Source organism: Lingula anatina, chromosome 9 (genome assembly GCF_051362555.1).
Source record: "Lingula anatina isolate TDL-2025a chromosome 9, LinAna3.0, whole genome shotgun sequence".
NCBI classification, from domain to species: Eukaryota; Metazoa; Brachiopoda; class Lingulata; order Lingulida; family Lingulidae; genus Lingula; species Lingula anatina.
Genome location: NC_141775.1, coordinates 13,209,484 through 13,232,828, shown reverse-complemented (window position 1 = coordinate 13,232,828; position 23,345 = coordinate 13,209,484). Strand labels below are relative to the sequence as shown.

At 34.7% G+C, this 23,345-nt stretch overlaps 1 protein-coding gene across 17 annotated transcripts in view; it reads left to right on the top strand.

Moving 5' to 3' along the window:
- Nucleotides 1-23,345, top strand: part of LOC106162045 (kinesin-like protein unc-104) — a 68,655-nt gene that overhangs the window by 40,852 nt on the left and 4,458 nt on the right. For 5 of the 17 annotated variants that reach the window (XM_086994988.1, XM_086994986.1, XM_086994987.1 and 2 more), the window contains 26 exons: nt 617-689; nt 1,154-1,268; nt 1,636-1,724; nt 3,176-3,214; nt 4,959-5,027; nt 5,317-5,489; nt 8,320-8,469; nt 10,889-11,026; nt 11,209-11,327; nt 11,561-11,640; nt 11,960-12,074; nt 12,540-12,729; nt 13,015-13,105; nt 13,404-13,522; nt 13,899-13,991; nt 14,300-14,371; nt 14,923-15,074; nt 15,479-15,584; nt 16,002-16,116; nt 16,809-16,894; nt 17,426-17,547; nt 19,409-19,554; nt 19,968-20,255; nt 20,991-21,112; nt 22,081-22,285; nt 22,940-23,059. In XM_086994988.1, coding sequence (XP_086851114.1) covers nt 617-689; nt 1,154-1,268; nt 1,636-1,724; nt 3,176-3,214; nt 4,959-5,027; nt 5,317-5,489; nt 8,320-8,469; nt 10,889-11,026; nt 11,209-11,327; nt 11,561-11,640; nt 11,960-12,074; nt 12,540-12,729; nt 13,015-13,105; nt 13,404-13,522; nt 13,899-13,991; nt 14,300-14,371; nt 14,923-15,074; nt 15,479-15,584; nt 16,002-16,116; nt 16,809-16,894; nt 17,426-17,547; nt 19,409-19,554; nt 19,968-20,255; nt 20,991-21,112; nt 22,081-22,285; nt 22,940-23,059 — 3,187 coding nt within the window. The remainder of the gene's footprint in view (nt 1-616; nt 690-1,153; nt 1,269-1,635; nt 1,725-3,175; nt 3,215-4,958; nt 5,028-5,316; nt 5,490-8,319; nt 8,470-10,888; nt 11,027-11,208; nt 11,328-11,560; nt 11,641-11,959; nt 12,075-12,539; nt 12,730-13,014; nt 13,106-13,403; nt 13,523-13,898; nt 13,992-14,299; nt 14,372-14,922; nt 15,075-15,478; nt 15,585-16,001; nt 16,117-16,808; nt 16,895-17,425; nt 17,548-19,408; nt 19,555-19,967; nt 20,256-20,990; nt 21,113-22,080; nt 22,286-22,939; nt 23,060-23,345) is intronic. The other 12 variants (XM_086994996.1, XM_086994992.1, XM_086994994.1 and 9 more) reach the window with 9 other exon arrangements.

Below are 23,345 nucleotides of genomic sequence, written 5' to 3'. Positions count from 1 at the left end.
CAGAGTCTCTTTCAGTGTCAGAGGCAGAACAGTGTTTCTGCAAATTCTTATTTAATGCAACAGTTACTGTTATAAAGGTTGAAGTTGATTATGATTGTTAAACGTTAAAGGACAACTCTTCATTTTTGTGGAAAAATTTGCCTGAGGTAAACAGCAATTTTCTTCCCAATGATAAATGAATCCATTCTAACATTCAAAGTTAGTCAATTTTCTTCAAGTAGTTTTTGTAATAATCTCCTAAGGGATTATTACGGAAAGTAGCCATCTATGGAGGTCCAATAATCGCTGTTTTGGGGGAAAAAGGGATTTATTATATATTCTGTGATGTTTACAATGTATTTATTGTGGAACTTTGAGTCTCATATGAGGACTTGTTATCCATGATGGGAGTGTCCTCTTTCACAAAAGGTTCCATACTACTCTAAAAACAGGCTAAACATGTTTGTTACCTATGTGTTGTGCATATTGAGCTTTCATCAAAGGGCTTTGATCAGGGGAAACATGCCCCATTGGTAGAAAAACAAGTAAACACTTAACTTTTTTATCCTCATTACACAAGAGCCAATGAAAGCCCTATTGTTACTGCTCTATATTGTTGTTGTTTTTTTCTTTCCAGAGTGAATGAGATGGAGGAGCAGTATAGAAAGGAGAGAGAGGAGGCGGAGCAGGCCTTTGAACAGCAGAGGAAGGTAAGGAAAGATCTAAAATATGGAACAGGAAAAAGTGAAAATAAATTAAGCTCTTCAGTGTAATTTTATTTATACTAGTAATTTATAGTTTTGTAATTTTGTAAATTGTAAAAAACTTGACCTGGTGCTTTTTATGTACTATATCTAAAAATTATAATGGCAGATATTTTATGTTGGTAAAGGATAGGAATGTCTTTGAGAATCCCCAGGATTTGGGATACAGGGAGTCCAAAATGCGAATATGTAATTTGGTCATAGATTTACAGGGAGACCAACCCAAGCAAGCCCAACCAACCAACCATCCCCAAAATTTTGTAAGCCATCCAGCTGTCTTTGGAAATAGAGGCAGTCTTTTGAGACTAATCGTCATCCAAATGAAAACTGAACTGCATTCTGGGGAAGGTCTAGACTGAGACCATATGTTTTGTTTAAACTATTCTCAGTAAAATGATGTTGTCTTTTAGGATTACGAGAGCAAGATTCAAGTTCTCCAGGAACAAGTGGAGAGACAGTCCATGATGAGTAGCCAGTATACCACTGGGGATGACATAGGGGAGGATGAGGAAGATGAAGCTTTTGGTCAGTTTAAGTTCATTTCAGTGTGTTCGGCCATCTTAAAGAGCGATATTTTTGCTGTTTTTAAATTTCTTCATGTTCATTACTTGATTAAGCAATTTTTATCCTGAATTTGATTTCACATATTTGAAAGGAAATTGCACTGTTTTTCTGATAATTGTCATTGTCTTTTTTGGGATGAAAACTGTTTTAGACATTTTTTTTGATTCAGTTGACATATTTGTGTTCATTGCCTTATGCATTTTGTTTCAAAACACATAAACTTGATATACTAATCTAATAGCCACAGTGTATTATAAAACATGCAGAGGAGAAAATGATCCCAGATGATGAAGTTGTTGTCTCAATAGCTCATCTTGTTCTTTTTTAGAGGAGGAGTGTAAGTGGACAGAGCGTGAATACCAGTTGGCGGAATGGGCATACAGGAAGTGGAGATATCACCAATTCACCTGCCTTAGGGTATGTTATAGCAATACAATTTTAGTGGAGATGTTGAATGTATGTATGGTCTTTTTCAGTCTATGGTGTCAAAACATTTTAAGTCACAGTGTTTTAGAATTATTCAAGTGGTCTTTTACACATTTTACAAGTTTATTATTTCACACACTGTGTCTTGCTGCCTTTGTACCGAAATTCAGGAAGCAGATGTTTTTTTTATCATAGCATGTTACTTTACAATATAACTTATTATTCCATGTTGAGATCAAGGTTGGCACAAATTTTGGATGGGATATCAGGACTACACAGAGATTGCTTGAAGTGAATTGTGATCAATTCTCTGCTTCTTGATAATACGTGTTGCATGACTAATTTTACTTCAGTAACTACCCGAATGTCTGTTCCAACTAACCTGAATGTGACATGGGTCAGATATGACATTGGTTGGAAACGTGATGTCAAATGTTGTTGTCGTATTTTTGCAGTATGATGTCAGTTTACCATACAGTTTTCTCCAGTGTTGCATGGTACTGTGATTACTGTTTATTTGACACTCAGAAAAACTCCAGCATGTTAAATATCAGACTAAAAATTCCTTGTCTGATCTGTGTACACTTGTGACATGAATTCATGGCACTTCTGTGTTTATCATACTAAATAAGACAAAAGTATTTTCTGACTTTTCCACAAAAAAGGGTAAATGTCACATTATCCATATTGAGCTTGGTGTGGAAAGGTAATAGAAAAATGTGAGCACTCAGAGCTAATGTTTATGTTATTGATTATCACAAGTTGAATATAAGTACCTTGACTGTTTATGTTCTCTGTTGTACATTCTGTAATGTGATTTGTTAAATTTTGATAAATGTTCTGTTTTTATTTTGATGCTGAAATTTTAAAAAGATTTTGCAATAGTTTTTAAATTTTGGAGGCAAGTTTCACATGACTTGTTACTTTGCAATTGCAATGTGTCACAAATTTGTTTGTTGTAATACACTTTTCCAGCTATATCTTCTGTTTTTTTCTCCATGTTATTTTTACTTAAAAATATTTATCATTACTTTGTACCAGTTAATATTTTTTTACAATAAACCACATTATCTCTAGTATTATTTTTCATTCCCTATAGTAATTGACCTCATCACCATGGTGTCCTTTTAGTTGCTATGGTTACAGTCAAATATTTCCGTTGGTTTCCACTGGCAACTATTGAAGGTGCCATGGTTACACTCCCCATACCCCTAGTTTTCATAGTGCCCATCCAGTAACTATGGTTGCAGCTTGCTCTCCAGTTTCCATAGATATGTATAGGTTTCCATGGTTACTGCCCCTCCCTCCCCTTCCCTTTTTTGACTGTAAAAGGCTGTATTATACTGTTTCCATGGGGCTTGTAATTGTCTATTTGTTTCCGTGTTTTTCCTTCCCTGAAAGTGCACGTAAAGCTTGAGCTTTGTGTGTTTATTTTCCACCAGGATGTGTCTAACAGGATTCATCCACTGTGTCAGATTAAGGTCTGTATCTGGGCAGGTTGACACACACACACACTAGTAAATATCTGATCAAATACCTATATTTTTTTCTTTTTTTGTCAAGAACGGATGGTGGTGGGATTAGCTGTTCATTTGCCATACTCCATCTGGCTATAGATATCTTATTTGTAAAAATCTAATTCGATTATTTTAGAGGGAAATGTTTCAGACCAATGCATTGCATTATGCATATCAATTTCTTTTTGAAGTTTATGGCCTTGAATTGGCACTGAATTAAAATTATTTCTAAAAGGGACCAAACCTCATTTAATACAAGTAAAAGAATAAACTTTTACATAACTGTAGCCAAGTTCATGTTGGCTCAGTGAAAGCAGATTTTACTGTGTGTGTGTGAAAAACCGATTTATTTTCGGTGTATTTAAGATAAGTGGCCTTCATTTTCATTCTCAGTTCAAGATCTGTTATGTTACGTATGAACTATTATTTTGTATTTTGTTATTTATATTTGTATTGATACTGCATGGGTCTCCTACCTCTGTGATTACAACTCGTGCTGTAAGACTTGTTCACATAAGAGCTAATTTAGGACCGGGAATGGATTACAAGTGCATTACCAGTTGACTCCAGTATATAGTATATATAAGTTCAAATTTCCAACTGCAATTGAAGCTGGGTTATCTGGTAATTACTATGAGCCAATTTCGGTCTAGGTTAGTTTGGATGTGAACACGGCACATTTTGTGACACAAGGGTGTGACAGGTGTGATCCTGCAGTGTTCCCAGTGTGGTGTGCATGTTTGGGACTTGTAGATGTGACGTAAAGGTGATCTTTACCTCTTTTGTTGTGTGTATTTATCTTTTGAATTTATAAACCATTGTTTTTAAATTGGATAGATATGGATATAGATATGGAAAATTTCTGAAAATCATAATTGTGAGTGTGGTATAGGCAGAAGTTAGATAATGCAATTTATGCAGATATATAAGATAAAATTAGTGCAGTTAGTATAAAAATTAGTATAAATCACTACTATACTGTCTCAGTTTATATGATGTGTATGTAAAGATTTCTCTGTGTATGTGCTCTGTTCTCTCTGGTTGTGTTCACAACAGCACTAACATGGACCTGCATTTCTTAGAAAGAGTCATCAGATGTAGTTATACAGAGTTATCTCCTATGCTTTATATACTAGCAAGTTCAGCGCCTAGTAAATTTGGTTTTCAGGTGACATCGTTTTGTCTTTTTCTGGTCAAAGTTGGTCCTGGTGTGAACGCAGCTTATCATGATTTCCATGAGGAAGTTACACATATATATATTAGACAGTTGTACACTTATACACTGAATATACACTGTGCATAGACCTGGACGTATTGTAAATGTGTAGCACAGCATACAAAAAGATTAGCAACACAACTATTAATACTATGGAGATATGATATAACAACGATCCTGGGACAGCCCTTAACCAAAGTCAACCAAATTTTCCCAAATCGGCACCTTCATTATGTTTCTTAGTACATGAGACATGATAATCTGTGGGTATTAATGAGGTAATGATGTTAAATTAATTAGTAAATATGAGTGTCAACTGACATGACATACTCTTTATGAATTTTCAAGTCTTTTTTCAAAATACATTATGACCAGTTAAAAAGCTTGCCAAGGAAAATGCCTTGTATAGACCCATTGTGTTTGTTGAGATGGCACTGGCAGTGATTGTGCTGAGATTGTGCTGAGATGTTTTCACTGCTGCGTTCATTGCAGGATGACTTGTGGGGCAGTGCTGTGATATTGAAGGAAGCTAATGCTATTAGCACTGAACTGAAGAAAAAGGTCAGACATATTGCTATAAAAAGGTCTCCTTTTTGCTGAATGTTTAACATCAAGGCTAGAAATAGTAACTTTTCTCTCTAATAAGGTCTCAAAATGCAGAAAACAAATTCTGAAATTGCTTTCAATAAATATGTAATTGAAATTGCTGGTGGAAAAATCATAACTTACAAAATTCTTAAAACTAAACTATATTAAATTTTTATTACTTGACTTTAATTAAAATTTTAATGACAAATCTATAAAATTCATATCATCAAATTATAATTAGTTGATATTTTTCTCTATGTAGGTGCAGTTCCAGTTCGTTCTGCTCACAGACACATTATACTCCCCACTTGCCCCAGACCTTCTCCCAGATGACGCCAAGGACATGGAGCGCCCGTACCCACACACCATTGTTGCCGTAGAGGTCCAGGATCAGAAAAATGGCGCTACACATTACTGGAGCATGGAGAAACTAAGGTCAGGAATTTTCATTTTTCATCAGAGAAACTTTTTTGTGCTTCTGCTTGCGAGTACTCACAATTTCTGATCAAAATTGTTTGTTTCCTTTTAAAGAAATTTTTTTAGTGATACCAAAAGTGAGGAGCTAAAGTTGGAGAAAAATGTTTAAAAGATTGATATTGGAATAAAAAAAGTTGTTCTGAAATTGTGAGGACTTACAGGATTTTTTTTACAGTGCATGAAAACATATTGGCTTTCTGTTCTTTTCATGCAGGGTTTATAAATGCAGTTTATGGTTGTATTTGGATTCTACATTGTTAGTTTTTGATTGATTAGGTTGTTGATTGTATAGTTAGATTGCCTTATTTTCTTGGATATCCTGTATATAACATAAAGGTAGTATTTTATAGGTATTGATATTTCCATTTATTACTAGTTTTTGTTGGATCTTTTTGTATCTTTCTTCTTTATATTATAGTCTTTATTGAACTGTTAGGTTTTTCATTTCTGTTTTGTAAATCTATGCTTTATTTATTTGTTCTGTTATATGTAATCTCTGGTGTTTCGGAGTACCTTCGTATTAGTCACTATTTAAATCTTGTATGTAGACCTTTCCACTTGTATAGAGCTTGTGCCTTGCCCACTAACCTGCTTTAACTTTTGTTTTTATCAAAAATCTATCTATCTATCTATCTATCTATCTATCTATCTATCTATCTATCTAATTTATCCAGGGGCGTAACCAGGCATACGCACGGATGCACTGTGCGTACAATTTTTTGAGCCAACCATGATATTATTCTCCAGTGAATTTTTCAAGGAATATAATCGTACCTGGGAATTTTCAAAATCTGTGCGTACAATTTTTAAAGGTCTGGTTACGCCACTGTTTATCTATCTATTTATCTATCAAGAATATCAAAAATATAACAAATAAAAGTGAACATTTTATAACCATGCAATTATTCCTATTTTGGACTTCTGAACAAAAGTTATATTTGCTAGTTTTAGTTTAAAGTATATTTTAGTTTATAACAATCAATTTGAACAGATGTCTGTGATTCCAGGTTGTCTTTTGAAAATGAAAATATGACATCAACTGGCTTCTTTCTAAAAGGGAATATAAGAGATGTTGAGGCCCATAGAAATGTCAAAATGTCCCAAAGTTCACTTCACCAAAATTGAAAAATAAAATTTTGTTTAGCTGCTTCGCTTTTACCAATATGTTCTGCCATATGTTTTCCCTCACTATGAATTCTAAGGGATTACTTTTCTTTATACTTCATTTAAGAAATATAGTTGTTTTGTGCTTTGTTTGCTGTATTGTGGTAAATGTTGGTTGGCTTGAGGAAGTAGACACAGGAGATATTGGCAAAGTGTGGAACAGTGGTCTTATCTTGGTAAAAAGCAGCTTTCGTCAGTAACAAGACATGCTGTGAAAGAACAAAGGAGAATGCTGGAGCAAACTATAGGCTATATGTGTTTTTTTATAGTGTTAACTGTACAAGGACTCATTATGCACGGGATCATTGTGTTGGTTGAGCAAAAGCTCATTGTGTTAGGTGTGCAAAGACTCATTGTGCAGGGACTCATTGTGTTGGTTGAGTAAAGGCTCATTGTGCATTGTGTTGGTTATAAAAGGGCTGCTATTGTTGGCAGAGGTATGTGTGTGTGTGCGCGTATGTGTGCGTGTGTGTGTGCACTTGTGCTCGAGTTTGGAAGAAGGTAAAAAGGTGAATATGTCAAGCATCATGCAGAAAATTTGCCATTCTAGTAGAATGGTCTTATTCCAGAATAACAGCTTTAATACTTTAGTGGCAAAATTAACACTTGTTACTCTTCATGGACTATCATTGTGTTTCTCTGTATGTAGAGTGTTATGTTTTGCGTGCAGTTTGACAAAAGCTTAATTCTCTTGAGTGAGCAATAGATTTGAATAGTTTTAAAACCTTGTCATAAGATGTATGACTGAGAAGCTATTAAGTTTAATGTGACGTGTTTCCTTATTGTGCTTGCTGTGCAAAATGTTTTTTTTTTCATTCAGTTGAAAAAACTCATCTAAAAACAGCTTTGCTTTCACAAAAGTAACATTAACAACAATGGTGCAGTTGTTGACATAAAGATTGGTGAAAAATGTGCTTGAAGCGGTTTCCTGTTGTTTCATGCTTTCCCTTTTGCCTGTTACACTTCATTTTTAAAGCAAAAGCTTATACGCAATTTTTATTTCACACAGTTATGAGTACTTAATGCATTCAGTGGTATAATTTCATAAAAGTAATAAAATACATTTGAAAACAGGATTTGAGAGGCAACTGGTTTTGGTTGTGAGACATCAGGTTCTGGATGTCAGTGCTTGAAATTTTAACGTACCGAGTAGCCCAGTGTTGGCGTACCAGTCGCCCAGTGTTGCCACCATGAGTTCCAACTTTGTCAAATCCAAGTCTCAGTTAGTGCTTCACTTCTTTTGCTTTCAATGTTCCTTGTTCTCCTTTTATTGCCAAATTTTAATTGGTATTATTTTCAATTTTTAAAAATTTTCTTAGTTTTTAATAGTTTTTCATTTCTTCTGATAGTGAATTATATATTTCTTAACATTTTAGTGCAATTTTTAAAGATATGTCCATTGATTTAACATTAAATTGTTGTAGTTTTCAGACATTATGTCCCATTAGAGCATTCTTATATTAGATAACCGCATTATATTGGGCTTATTATCTCAACTTTAATTCAATTCTGCTTATTACTTATTGATAACAGTAGACCGTAACCCTACACTTGAGGCCATCGCAACATTCGCAACATAACTGTATACTTGACATCACTAATGGGTAGTTTCGCAATTTTGTAGACAACGCTTGGAACTCATGCGTGAAATATATGATGAGGACCGAGACAATTCTCCTGACACCCCCGAACAGGCACCCGAGAATTTATTTCAATGCTGGTCAGCATGTAGTAACCCCAAATACTTCAACTTTGCCAATCTTCTGCCCTCAAGGTAGTGTCTTTATGGATGCATTGCCGTTACTCCCTTCATGGTCGCCATTTTGTTTGCCTGTCTTATTCAATACGATGTTTGTTTTATTCAGTACATTGTGTTCGTTTTTGTAGTTTTTTTTAAATAATTCTATGTCAGTTGCAATATTGCTTTTTTGTAAGTTTCAGTATCAGCCTGTGCCAGTATTAAAAACTAGTTTGTTCGCCTTGTTTATCTTTATCTTAGTTCCAAAGTTGGTAACCATTCAGATGGTGTTTCAGTATGATTCTGTTCGCTTTTTCTCTTTTCCTAAATCTACTTTTACCTTTTTTAGTACCTCCTTTTGTCAGATTAGTTATCACTTTGTTTAGTTTTCAGAATTACTTTTAATTATCTATTTCAAATCATCTTTCACTAATTGGTTTCCGTTTCTCTTATGCTTGTTTCTTCATCTCCTTTTGCCAGTTTCAGTTTCTCCTTTATTAGTTTCAGTATTGTCAAAATTGTGAAAATTGTTAATAGTCAACAAAGCAGCTTAGTTATTTGCTTCTTTTCCTGTGTAGTAAACTTTTGTGATTTCACCTGGTATTTTGAACTACTGCGAAGTATAGATTAGTGGTAAATATTCTGCTTTAGTACTCTATAGTTTATATACAACCAATTTTCTGGCTTTGCCTTCAATATATCACTGTTTTACTATACCACAAGCTGCCAGATTTATATGTATGTAGTTTTATGTGTTCCTTTACCATATTCCTTTGCTATTTTCTCTTACCATACCTCTGCCTGGGTATAATTAGGTGTTGTTCTTCAGAATTGTTGTCAGACTGGCATGATCATATGCACATTGCATGTTTCTTCTCTGGATGCAACTGGTGTGCTGCATGGTTTTAGAAACTTATTTTGTCTTCTTTTTTTTTTGCTCTATATCTCTGGCAGTGTTATAGCCATCAGTTTTGATGCTGTAGATATTGGTCCTTTTTGTCAAAGAATAAGGTTTTGGTGTTGTGCCCTTACTTATGGGATACCTTTTCTTGTTGAAATGTTTATTTGTTTGTTTTGAAGGTAACCTCTTTGCATTAATGTTAGCTGTTTCAATTGTACACATTTTTATTACTTGGGAGGGGGATAGGTTTTAAGGCTTTTGACATAGATGATATGATTTATGGGCTTTATTATGCCATCATTATGTCATTTTTTATAGTTATGGAATTTCAATGAGGGATTTATTTGCATGTGGCCTGGCACCCATTTATTTATTTTTTAGTATTTTATAAAATTGATCTTCCTTGTAACAAGCTCTGTGACCTTGGGACAGTTCAGACAGGTTATAATTTGGAATGGAAATAAGCCTGCATTGTGTAACCGAATGACTTGACAAATTAACCAGGCAATAAGTTGTAAAAGTAAAGAGAGCCCATTGCTCCTGGGATATTTCATAAATCCTATTGGTTAAGAAATCTTGTCATTTGGTGAATTTGGCCTCAAAATGGTTGGAAGTTTTCATCCTACATGTATATAAATTCACTGCAACAACTAACATATCCCAATGGGTAATACGGAGGAAATCGGTGCTGCAATTTCAGTCAAGTTATAGCAGCTTTACTTATCTCACAAAATACTCAAAAAAAAGCATCTTATCATCCCAAAAGGTAAGCATTGTTCGCAATTTCATACAAATACTGATGGGTAAGGGGGACAGCAAGATAGAAATAGCTCCTAATGGTTAGAAGTCAACAAAGAAAATCATATAGAAACCATATAGAAATCATTATGTGAAATAAACTGTTACAACTTGACTGTAAATTCACATCTTAATTTAAGCTCTGCCAATAAATGTTACTGTGTTTGTCTTCTTTTTTGTGGTTCTTGTTTGTGTCCCAATCTTAGATTTCACATTTTAAGAATATTAACAAAGATTCTCAAAAAGTTTGATAGTTTATAATATACATGATTTAAAACATTTCATTATTTCAGTCATGTTTTACTTAAAGTAAGATTCTTTAAACATAGAAATAGGTACTAACATTTATACAGTTAACAAGATAACAGATTTACATGAATTGACTAAAGGTTTGCATTGAGCAGAAGGACCCCAATGCTTGATTGTTCTCAAGAATTTCCTGTTATTTTTTTTCACAAAAAGAATTCTAGCTTGGAACTTGGTCTAAACTTTGAGACAAGATGTTTATTTACTTTGATCCAAGCTAAATGTGTATACATCTAGTCAAATGAAATAAAGCCATAATTCATTTCAGGCCAATAGTTATTTTATTTGAGTGAAATACTGTAAATTTTTTTAATTGAAATAGAGGAAATCTTTTGTCTAAAAGTTAAGACCAATTTTGGGCTAAAGTTCTTATGTGAAATATGCATCTAGGAGTTTAACTGTTCAAGCTTTACATTATTCTGAGTATACATTGTGTTTGGTCTTCTTCAGACATCGCCTGGAGCTGATGCGTGAGATGTACCACAATGAGGCTGACCTTTCACCTACGTCACCTGACCCAGGCATTGACAACATCACTGGGGGTGACCCTTTCTACGACAGGTTTCCTTGGTTTAGACTGGTTGGAAGGTGAGTGGTGAAGCCTGTTCTGAGTTAAACCAAATTCAACAAAAAGATGGTTGTTTTTTTATGCTGTACAATTTTCCATATAAAATATTTCACTTTCAGAGCCTTTGTGTACATAAGCAATTTGTACCATACCATACTAATTACTTCAGCTCAGTCTTTCATATAAAATATTTTACTTTCAGAGCCTTTGTATACATCAGTAACCTGTACCATGCTGTTCCCTTGGTGTACACTGTGGCCATCGTCAGTGAGAAGGGAGATGTGAAGGGACACCTGAGAGTTGGGGTCCAGATTGTGGCAGGTTAGAGATTAAATAAATAAATAAATAAATAAATAAATAAATAAATAAATAAATAAATAAAAGTGTTGGTCCAGTGACGTGGCTCTGGCTGTGGTTTGTTGATGGCATTTTGGCAGTGAAGAACATCTTATACAGCAGATATTCAGCTAGTTGTACATATGCCTCTTGCTTTTAAGTTTAAGGTTTTATTAATGTTTTTAATTTATTGTTCTGCAAACATTTTCTGCTTTCAGAGAATGAAGAGAATCCTCCAGGAATAAAGCAATCTGGAAAAGCTAAGATCTCTTTTAACGATGAAGAATACTTTACCAAGGTACTGCTTGACAATTTTTTTGAAAACACATATATTCATTTATTGTTTCTTTTCATCTTTAATGATTATCTTCTTTGAGTCAAAGAATGTCAGATTTCTTCAGAAGACCTATTTAATTAAGTTAAAGAAAAAAGCAAGTTGATCTCCCCACCATCAGAATTTAGTTTTGTAAATGTTGCATTTTCAACTTAAACATTTTGAATTTTAGTTTCAACTTAAATTAACAAATAACAGTCATTGTGTACATGTCATGATGCTGTAATTAACACAATAAATTTGTTACATAATTTACTAATAGTGTTCTATTTCCTTTCATCAGAAGTTAAACTTGAAGCCAATAGGGGGCAGCAGCAGCAAGCTGTCTGCCATATCTCAAGAAGAGGTCAGATTTGTGGAAGGTCAAGGTCAATCTTCAGATTCTTCTAACACAGATGGTAAGTCGGAGTCCTGTTGAAAGAGGCATTCATACTGGATCAACTTTTGTAGTAAAGTTCAGAGATTGTTCTTGTTTTATGTAATACACACAATGGGTTATAATGATCTTTTGATGCAAGGTTGGTCTCTGAAACACAGTAATCCTATGTAAACACAGCTGTATGTACTGATTTTGTCTAATTTTGTTAAGACTGTAAAGAAGATTTTTTTTGGTCTAGATTGACTTTAATTTTGTTGGTATTTAGACTATAAGAATACATTTCATACTTTCTTTAGAGGAATTATGATAGGAGCAGCTGCCTCAACAAAGAAGTTTAAATGTCAACATGTAATAGTTATGTGTTTAATTTTAAGAATCAATATTAGCCATTCATAGTTTTGTCATGTGTTTCAAAAACAGACTTCATTAGATTTTATATGCCTGATATAACACTGATAAGGCATCCTTATTATTTCCCTATCAGAAAAGCCACAAGAAAGCAGAACTGAGATTCTGAAGCCTTCAATCTTGGATCAGTCCAAGGCTTTGCTGGAACTGAACGAGTCTGAACTCCCTACCCACCTGAAACTGGGCAGTCAGCTGACCTTCAGAGTGACCGTGCTCCAGGCCGCGGGCATTTCACCTGAATATGCTGATATATTCTGCCAGTTCAAGTAAGCACTGGGGGATTTTTAGTAGATGAGCAAACGGCTATCCTAGAAAACAGTCAGTGATGTGATTTTGGCTATGAATTCGATTCAGTGGAGATTTCATTTTATCGCTACATACAATTATAACCATATTGAATAGAGCTCAACTAATGAACTGGAGTACTGAATGTGGTGCATTGTTTTAGTTTTTGATTTACCTAATAAATATAAGAATGGTCTAAAACAGTTGATATTTTTAATACATTCTGTTGTGCATGAACCTTCTTAAAAGCCAGTTCTTTATTTCAGTTTTCTCCATCGTCATGATGAAGCCTTCTCTACAGAGCCATTAAAGAACACAGGCAAAGGTCACCCTCTGGGCTTCTACCATGTCCAGAATGTAAGACATGAATCCTAACTTTTCTTGAACACAATCAGTATTTGATCTTTCTAAAAAGTAAAAATTGCTCAGTTTTAGAAAGCGATATTAATATAATAGATATTAATAAAATAATTTAAGCAATTTCATTAGGTGATTTTTCTTTCACATTTAATTAAAATTTAATTGATGTGAAACGTGAATACAAGAAAATAGGCTGTAGCATTGCTATGAAATCTTTAAAAAAAGCACAGGGCTGTAAAATGAAATTGCATACTGTTTTGAGTTCTGGTTATCATGGTCTTTATTTCTGTTCCAGTTTACAACCACAGTCACTAAGTCTCTGATAGACTACTTCAAGACACAGCCCATTGTGTTTGAGGTGTTTGGTCACTACCAACAACACCCCCTGCATGATCAGGCCAAAGATACAGCCAAGTAAGAACCCCTCCTTCCCCATCATCGTCACTCACTCTCTCTCTCTCTCTCTCTCTCTCTCTCTGGCTGTTTTAAAAGTAAAACCTGACACTTTTATGTTCATGTATCATATGTGTTGGTATACAAAAAAAAAAAAAAAATTACTGAATAATTTTAAACAAAAATAAGTACATTGTATCTTTTTCAAGATGTATCATTTTGCTTTGCTTACAGGAACATGCTTCATAATAAGATTCATACTCACTCCTTATTTACAGATATAGTAGTAACTGAATTTATGTATTTTGTATTAATTTTAAACCATTAAAAAACAAGTAATTACTGTACATGTGATTTCAACTATAACTGGTAACTGATTATGTTGTCAATGTTTCAGTGTACGTCCCCCACCCAAGCACAGTTTTCCCCCAACTCTCCCTGTATCAAAGCCAGTGCCCTCACCCAAATATGGAGTCATTCAGATGCCAAGGTCAGATATAGAACTGATAGAAGGAGTTAGATATAGAACTGATAGATAGGGACTGTATAAACACTCAATGGATATAATAAATTACATTGTTTTTCTTTCATGTTTAAGAATGATATTGTATTTTAACAGTGCCTAAATCTAATGCTTGAAAAGGTTTTTTGATCTCACAGCATCTATGTGATGTGGAGTCTATTTGAAACACACACACACACATGGGCACACGCACGTGCACACACACACGTGCACACACACACACACGTGCACACTTAATTTCCATATTTTAAATGTTATATTTTGTGTCATTTCAGTGCCAGTCAGATCCACACTAAGTACGATCTTCTGGTTGGGTTTGAAATCTGTGAATTGGCACATGATGGAGAGTAAGTCATGGTGGCAATTTCTCATTAAAGTCAAACAATTTTTCCTCAAACTGCTGCTTTAAAACTGACATCTTTAAGAATCAGTAGTTCTGATAATGAGCACATTTTTTGGTCACGCAAAGTTTTCTTTTACTATAATAGTAAAGAAAAAGAATAGATCTTGAAAATTTGATGTGAAATTTTGGAATTTGTAAGGCAGTTGAAATTTGTATTTACTGTATCACCTATAATAATATCAATTTATGGAGAGCATACAGTGCACCAACATACTTGCAATTATGTACATTGGTGCTTTTTAAACAATATGTCATGGTTTTTCTTCTCAAACTGTTACACATTAATATCTGGCCTTCTTATGCTTTATCAAGATCTGCTTCATAGTGGTTCTTTGTAGATGTAATAATCACTCAAGCTTGATCGTATTGCATTCAGTGTATTATTGCTTTAAATAATATTGTAGAGAAACAGATAGAAAAATATTTAACCATAAATGGACATACCTGTTACATCAGTGTAACATTGTTATAATAACACATCATGTTGTATTGTAGGTATCATCCTACTGTTGTTGATCACAGTGAGGGTATGCCGTGTGCTGGGACATACTTGTTACATCAAGGCATACAGAGACGCATTGCTGTCACCATCGTACACGAGAACGGACCTGAGCTGATCTGGAGGGACATACAGGAACTCGTTGTTGGTAATTAGCTCTGCTTAACTGAAATTAAATGGAATTGATAGTATTTCTTTTATTTAAAACTTAATTTTGAAACATTGGATAGTATTTTTTTATTAAAAACTTAATTTTGAAACATTGGAGTGAAAATTTATTTAAAGTTGCGTATTCTAGTTATTGATAGAAAAATTAAATAAACTTCATATTGATGCTTTTTTGTGGAGAATTATATTTTTAAAAACTCAATTTGAAAAGAAGATTGTACAAATTAATTCAAATTTGTGCAAAATTGGGAAGTACATTCCACGATCCAGGCCCTAGCAAGATCTCCACCCATACTCATTTATCCTGGACCAACTGTTCTCTCTTACAACTCTCTTCCAAAAAGCCATAAAACAGTGGCTAATATTGTTACTGCTCAATTCCAGGTCGTATCAGGAACACGCCAGAATGCACAGAGCTGGACACGGCACACTCTGTACTGTCATTGGGACTGTTCCCTGCTCACTATATACAGCAGCCAGGAGATGACAGGTATATATGTCTATATGTCTCAGAATTAATTTACTGACTTTTTGCAAATGAGCAATTTAAGTCAAAGGTTCTGTTAGACCTGAAGATAATGTTTTTTACTGATCGGCTTTAAAAAAGAATATTTTGTAAAAACTATTTAATAATAATGATATGATACCCAAGCTTTCAGCTTGTTCCCTTTGTCAGGAAAAGATGTCATGGAAAAGACCATTGCTTATACATAGATGCAGGGTTATCTTTTTCTTCTGTTATGTACATGCTCTCTCTCTCCATGTCTCGTGTCATGTTGGTAATGGAAGTTTTCTTCAAAAAAACAAGATGTGCTAAACTTATTTATTTAAAATCATTAAGAGATAAACCTTGTATTTTCAAACTTTTTAAATGTGATATCACCGCTGTTTACTTTTTTGCTTTCAGAGTATTCTTCCGTTTTGAGGCTGCGTGGGACAGTTCTCTCCACAACTCTGCTCTACTGAACCGCGTCACTCCATATGGGGAGAAGGTCTACATGACCATTACAGCCTATCTGGAGGTAGGTCTGACCAGACACTAGCCTTTAAGAGCACTTTCAGAATAGAGGACTAACTAGTCTGAGGGTCAAATATGGCCACCTACTACACAGCTTGCTGTGTAATCCACTAATAGACACTGAATAGATATCCCTTCGGGAAGACATATTTGACCCTCGGACTAGCTAGTCTCCTATTCTGGCTGGCCAACTTGAATGCTTTTTGTGTAATCTCTGCTGGGAATCTATTCACTGTCGGGGAATTAAGTGGCAAGCTTTTTAGTGGCTTGCCATATTTGATCCGCAGATTTGTTGGAATGGAACAAAGCACTTACTACTGGTATAATAATAAAAAATTGTTTAATTTGATAATCTTTAGAAACTGAAACATCATTTAAAGCAATTTTTCAGCCAGCCTGTTAGGGGTTTGATTACGTACATACATACATAAGAGTAAGACCCCATTTCCAGAGATTAGTTCGATCTACTTAAGATCGACCTAACTCCCTGGGGGTTCACGCTAAATAGCTGTCAGCCAAGCGGACACGAAAGTTAATTACCTCCTTACAGCTTGTAGTAGGCGGGACGGACATTTAAGCCGGATTATCTGACAGTAATCTAGTGAGACTCCCCATGGGGATAGATCGATCTAAAAGCTCTGGGAATACAGCCTAAGACCTAAAATCTAAGCTGTTATAATAACATCATTATTGTAGGTTGAGAACTGCAGTCAGCCAGCGTGTATCACTAAAGACCTGTGTTTGGTGATCTACGGAAGAGATGCCAAGATCTCAGTGCCAAGGTGGGTGATAGCACCTCAGCATGCACAGTGGCTATATTGGTCATTGGTGTTAGATCTTTTTAAACACTTTAAAGTCATATTAGATGAAATAGTTATGGTTGTTTTTATTTGATGCTTCGTAACTTTCCACTGTTCATTTTTAAAGATAGCAAAATTTATCTGTGTTTTATGTATCACTGTGTAGTGATTGACCTATTTAGTTCAGTATTGTTTATAAGATTTTGTTGTGTGTTTAAAATTTGTTTAGATTCATTTGTGGAATAACTTTTTCCTAAATTTTTTCTAAATAATGTCTAGTTGCAATGTTGTGACTTTAATTTCATATCATTCTTATGTAACATGAGTAGTCACCATGTGCTTTCAATATGTAGCCAGTGTTTTAATTTATTTGGTCAAATTTCCTCTTGTATTACTTTATCCACCCTCCCCAAACACTTTAATTTCATATTTTATTATTGTTATTATTATCATCGTTGCTTCAGTGAGTTGCATGTCGGTGTCACGAGACTCATATCTATGCACTATTCCTAGCTCTCGTTTCAGGTCCCTTCGCAGCCTCTTTGGCTCCGGCTTCTCTAAGAACCAGGATGTCAACAAGGTGACTGGCGTCTACGAGCTGATATTGCGGCGTAGTAACGACTCAGGTAGTCCAGGTTTGTGTTGATGTTTTCTTGCTTTAGTTGTGGACATAGTGACTTCTACTGTAAGCCCACAGTCCAGTTTCACTGAAGTTTATCAAGTTGAAGAGTTGGTCAGACAGAAAAGTGTGGCCTGTTTTGGGATGAATTTGTGATAATTCTACTGCAGGAAAGCAGCAGGTTTAGGTATAAATAAATTGTAACTATTTGTTCACAACTGGGTTATATAAAGCCGAACTTGACAACTAGGGTGTGTGTGTGTGTGTGTGTGTGTGTGTGTGTAAGTGTGTGTGTGTAAGTGTGTGTGTGTGAGAGAGACATATCTTTACCCTTAATGCTGATATAGCCCAGTAGAACAGACCACAATATTCAGTCTCAAAGTTAAAACCAACTTGCAACTGAACTTTTTTGAAACAGGACCTGTTTTTAGCCTTTTTTTATTTTAGCAGTCATTACTAATGAAGCTATTTTCTCATATATTGTATTCATGCATACACCCTTTTTTGTGGCGCAATTACACGTTACACCTTATGTTGATGTTTAAGATGACATGGAACACAGATCCTTGTTCCTTTAGATTTTACCACAATGGAACAGCAGGATCAATAGCCAAAAGAAAAAAAGGAATGAATTATACAGAAAAAAGTGACAAATTTATAATATTCTTTAAGTTTATTATTATGCACATTTGGAGGGTACTATGGTCATAAGTCATAAAATTAAAACACTATCCTATTTTAGACTATTCAGAAATAAGTTGGTGCTTTGTTGATCTTTGTTTTGACATTCGTACACTAGGCTTACATCTTTAAAAAAGGGGGGAAGATTCTATTCCTTAGCTTATTACCAAATGTGGAGAAACAAATAAACTGAAGTCTATGGAAGATCTTCAGAATGCATTAGAAAGCAACGTATTTTCCATCTAGTACATTGATATAGAAAAAGGGAAAAAGATCAACAAAGATTTTGGCTTCTTCATTGTTTGATAGTATTCTCTCACCGCCATTGTATATGTAATGCACACAATTCAATATACAAAATGTTTAGACTAAGATAAGCATGGAATATTGTGTACTTATTCTTTTTTTTTTATTTCGTCACATGTTTCTTTAATGGTAACTTCATATCTCCTGTCTTTACTCTTAAATTAATTGATGTGTGTAGTCCTCAGAATGCATGAAAAAAGTTCTCATTTGTTCTGGCATAGATGCCACTTATTGCTTCTCTTGTTAGTGTGATACAATATCTATATTTAAATGTGAATAATGATACAACTTTTTGTTGAAACAAGAATGGTTTTCAATTAACAGTTAAGTTTTCATTTAAATTTAGATTAGTTTTAAGTGAACAGTTTAGTTTTTAATTGAAAAGATAGCAAAGTGATACATTGCACATCAGAGTTCTGCTATGATGTATTTGAACGCTTATATTCAACATGTTTTCATGGTAATTGCCAATCTAGGTCATATTGAATTATATTGAAGACTAAATTTCAAATCCCTTAATTCTTTGAGATTATGTCACAGTCTTGAGACACTGTTGCAGCTATGACCAGTTTTGCAATTTATGGGCATGATGTGGCACTTCCTTGCTTCAATAGTTATACCAATGAATATTCAAATTTGATCCACATAAAGCATTCTATACATGCAGAAAGCATAGCATGAATTGAAAAATGTATATTTGACAAAGGTACTTCCTTACAAATTCATATAGAAAGCCTAAACCCAAGATTTCAGCATCCTTGAGAAAAAGATCAAGGAATTCACTTCATGACAAAATCTGTTTTTATGAAGGCTAATGCTAAAAAAGTTAACTGGTCTTTACCTTTATACCTACCATGATGGCCCTATTTACCTGATCTGTGTATTGACAGGTGCCCAGAGACGGCAGAGGAAGGTGGTGGACACATCGTCCACTTATGTCCGCGGGGAGGAGAATCTCCAGGGGTGGAGACCACGCGGAGATTCCCTCATTCTGGAACACCAGTGGGAGCTAGAGAAACTGACCAGGCTGGAGATGGTGGGTGTTACACTTTGCTACAAGTATCTACCAGTGCAGACTTAATATATTATGATAACTAGTTAAAAATTTTATTTTGTGATTTGAATTTGAGGTAGACAATATTTTACCATTTTTTTGTTCAGTACCGTCAATTATTGTTTTATCACACGTATTTCTTATACATAATTGCCTTTGAAATTTCAACATTGTGGATACCATATGATGTGCATGGCATAAACCACTCTCACAATTTTACAATATACATGATGTTATGGGGAAGCCAATGTGAACACATTAAGAAAATGAGTTGTCACCTTGTATCTGACTTGGTTTAGTTGCAGAGTAACACACTTAACATATATGGGGTAGTGCTGGCAAGATGTGAGTTATAGTTTTAAGTATCACAATGTGAAGTCATATGTCTTCCACAGGTTGAAAAGGCTCGCCACCTCCTGATGCTCCGAGACAAGCTGTCAGAACAGACCAAAGGGAGCGATCTCACCAAGAAAGACAAAGACGTCACCAACATGACACAGAAAGCCAGTGGAGAGAAGGCGAGCACGGAGCAGAATAAAACGGAGAAGGAGATGGTATCCGGAGAGCTGAGGATTGACACCAGTATGGAGGGTGATCTCAGTGAGAAAGAAATGGCTCTGGCATCCAAGTGTGTCCGGTTTATGACCCAGGGACGTCTGCCCTTGAACCCGCTGACCCCTAAGGTAAGACTGGGTTCCCATAAACTTATTGTACTAGCAGGAGTGATCTAACTCTGAGGGGATTCTTGCTAAATTACGTTCAGTTTAAGTGGCTTAAATGTCTGTCACACACACACACTGAAGCTGCTAGGGGGATAATAAACATTCGTGCAGGCTTAAACTGAATGCAATTTAGCAAGAATCACCCTAGTGCGATAGGGTTTTGGGAATGGTCCCTAAGTTACACTGCCAGATAAAAGAGATTCCCTTGATTTTCTTAAAGATTTTCTTCAGAATTATTTAAGTTTTTCATTGTAAGGTGATAGCATAGATACAGAAGTCATCATAACGTACCTAATGTATGTTGGGTTTTATCATTTATCCAAAAACGTGTACTTATAAGGCATAATGCTAACTAAGAAAGTGAATGGAACAGAAAGTTAGAGAATAATTTGTAACATATACACCACAAGTGTCTGATTTTTACCAAAGTGGATTCCAAGGACAAAAGACCCAAAAGTAGTGTATGCTTGCAGTCGTATGTGGCAAGTGTTTGCAGGATACATTCTGTCCAGATCTTCACATCTGCCATTGTAAAATATAAGATTTAATCTTTTTTATTGAATTAGAACAAAAAGTTTGTTTGCTTTTGAGTTCAGTTGTAAGCACATTTCATTCATTCAGGTAGCTTTGAAGTATTAGTGAAAAACAAGTCAAAATTAATATTATTATTGTAAATGTTACATCCTCCTGTTCCAGAACACCGAGCCCCCAGTGTGTGACCTGACCCCTACTGATGGCAGTGATGTCCAGTCCAGCTCAGAGTCTGATCGGATGACCAACAGTTTGGCCAGTAGTAATGCCTCAGAACCACTCTTCAGGTAATTGTTAAACATGAACCAGTCCTTCAAGTACACAGGAGTTTTGCTGTCTTGTGTCTTATTTTATCTCCAGGGAGCCAGGGGTTGTATCTCAAAAGCATATGTATGTAAAGGTTTCTGTTGGGGAGGGGGGGGGGTCTTACCAGCTAGTAATTTTTGTCATGATTCTTTCTTCTTCCATCTTCTGTTAAAAGTTTCTATTTCATTTCCACTATGTCTTGTTTGTTAAGTCATGTTTTCTCTCTCAAAGTCAGATGTAAATTTAAGAGTTAGTACATCATTTATAAAGGTTATATTTATTACTGTAGGGTTTTTAAAGGTTATTTTTATTGCTGTAGGATTTATAAAAGTTATATTTATTACTGTAGGGTTTATAAAGGTTATATTTATTACTGTAGGGTTTTTAAAGGTTATATTTATTACTGTAGGATTTATGAAGGTTATATTTATTTTTGTAGGGTTTATAAAGGTTGTATTTATTACTGTAGGGCTTATAAAGGTTATATTTATTACTGTAGAGTTTATAAAGGTTATATTTATTACTGTAGGGTTTTTAAAGGTTATATTTATTATTGTAGGGTTTATAAAGGTTGTATTTATTACTGTAGGGCTTATAAAGGTTATATTTATTACTGTAGAGTTTATAAAGGTTATATTTATTACTGTAGGGTTTTTAAAGGTTATATTTATTACTGTAGGATTTATAAAGGTTATATTTATTACTGTAGGGTTTATAAAGGTTATATTAATTACTGTAGATTTTATAAAGGTTGTATTTATTACTGTAGGGTTTATAAAGGTTATATTTATTACTGTAGGATTTATAAAGGTTATATTTATTACTGTAGGGTTTATAAAGGTTACATTTATTACTGTAGAGTTTATAAAGGTTATATTTATTACTGTACAGTTTATAAAGGTTATATTAATTACTGTAGATTTTATAAAGGTTATATTTATTCCTGTAGGCCCATGACTCTGGATGTAGGGAAGTCCTCCTCCAGTTACTCAATGTACTCCATCGCCTCGGAGGCGTCAGATCGGTCCCCGATGAAAGGCGAAGAGCTCCTGATCCCGGAGGTGGAGGAGATTCGTGTCAGCCCAATAGTGTCCAGGAAAGGCTACCTTAACTTCCTGGAGGAGAAGACCAGTGGTTGGATCAAGAGATTTGTGGTCAGTACATGTAGTTTGTTTGTTTGTTTGTTTGTCTGCCATGTGTGGTGTGTGCCATTGCCTGCCATTGGCTTATTCTTTCCAGTGATGTGATTGGTTAGTTTAAATTTTAAGCTGATTTATTAGTTTCAGAAAATGTTATTGTTCAGATAGAACATCCAAATGGTTTATTTCTCTAAAGTGAATTAATTGGTCTTTTAAAATGGGGAGATGTTTTGCTTTGGTCATTTTTTTATGAGTAGAAGTGAACATTATTGGTGAATGATAAAGAATTGAAAAACAAAAACAAATAAATAAATAAATGGAATCATTCAGTAAAATTATATTCACAAAATGGAGATGTTTGTGTTCAAGTTATAGAATGTCTTAACACAATAGATTATTGGTCAGTCTGTGCATAAAAAGGTTTCTTTGAGTTCATGTCTTAAAAGTAGAAATGACTTAGTCAAGTGAATAATAAATAATGTATGAAAGTGAGTGTCACAGATACCTTGCTGACAAGTGGTGCATCAGAAATATACTACAGCATATTTCATATCCATGCCTGACTAAGCCTGCTCCTAAAATATTGAAATTATAACATTATTATAATAAATTTAATTATTAAAACAATTTATTATAACAGTAACATTTCCCTCAATACCTGTGTTCCAGGCTGTACGTAGACCCTATGTGTACATCTATAACAGTGAGAAAGACCCCGTGGAGCGTGGTCTCATCAACCTGACCACAGCAGAGATCACCTACAGTGAGGACCAGCAGGCCATGCTGAAGGTCAGTTACAGCCTGGTCACTAAGCTGGACTTCACTAGTAAAAAACAGTGTGCTGCTTTTGATGAGGGAAACCCTAACTGGGGTTGGACAGGGTGGGGCATTTCTCTCCAGTTTTAGTTATAGCGTGTAGTCACTGAAGGCTCTCAAACTCCCCATCCTCCTTATGTGATTTGGTGCACTGTATGAGGTTACCTGTTCTTTGAATTATTTTTGAATAATTCATTTATTTCTGCATCTGTATATTTTCCACAATGACTTTGACCCTATTCCAATGACAATTCCTATC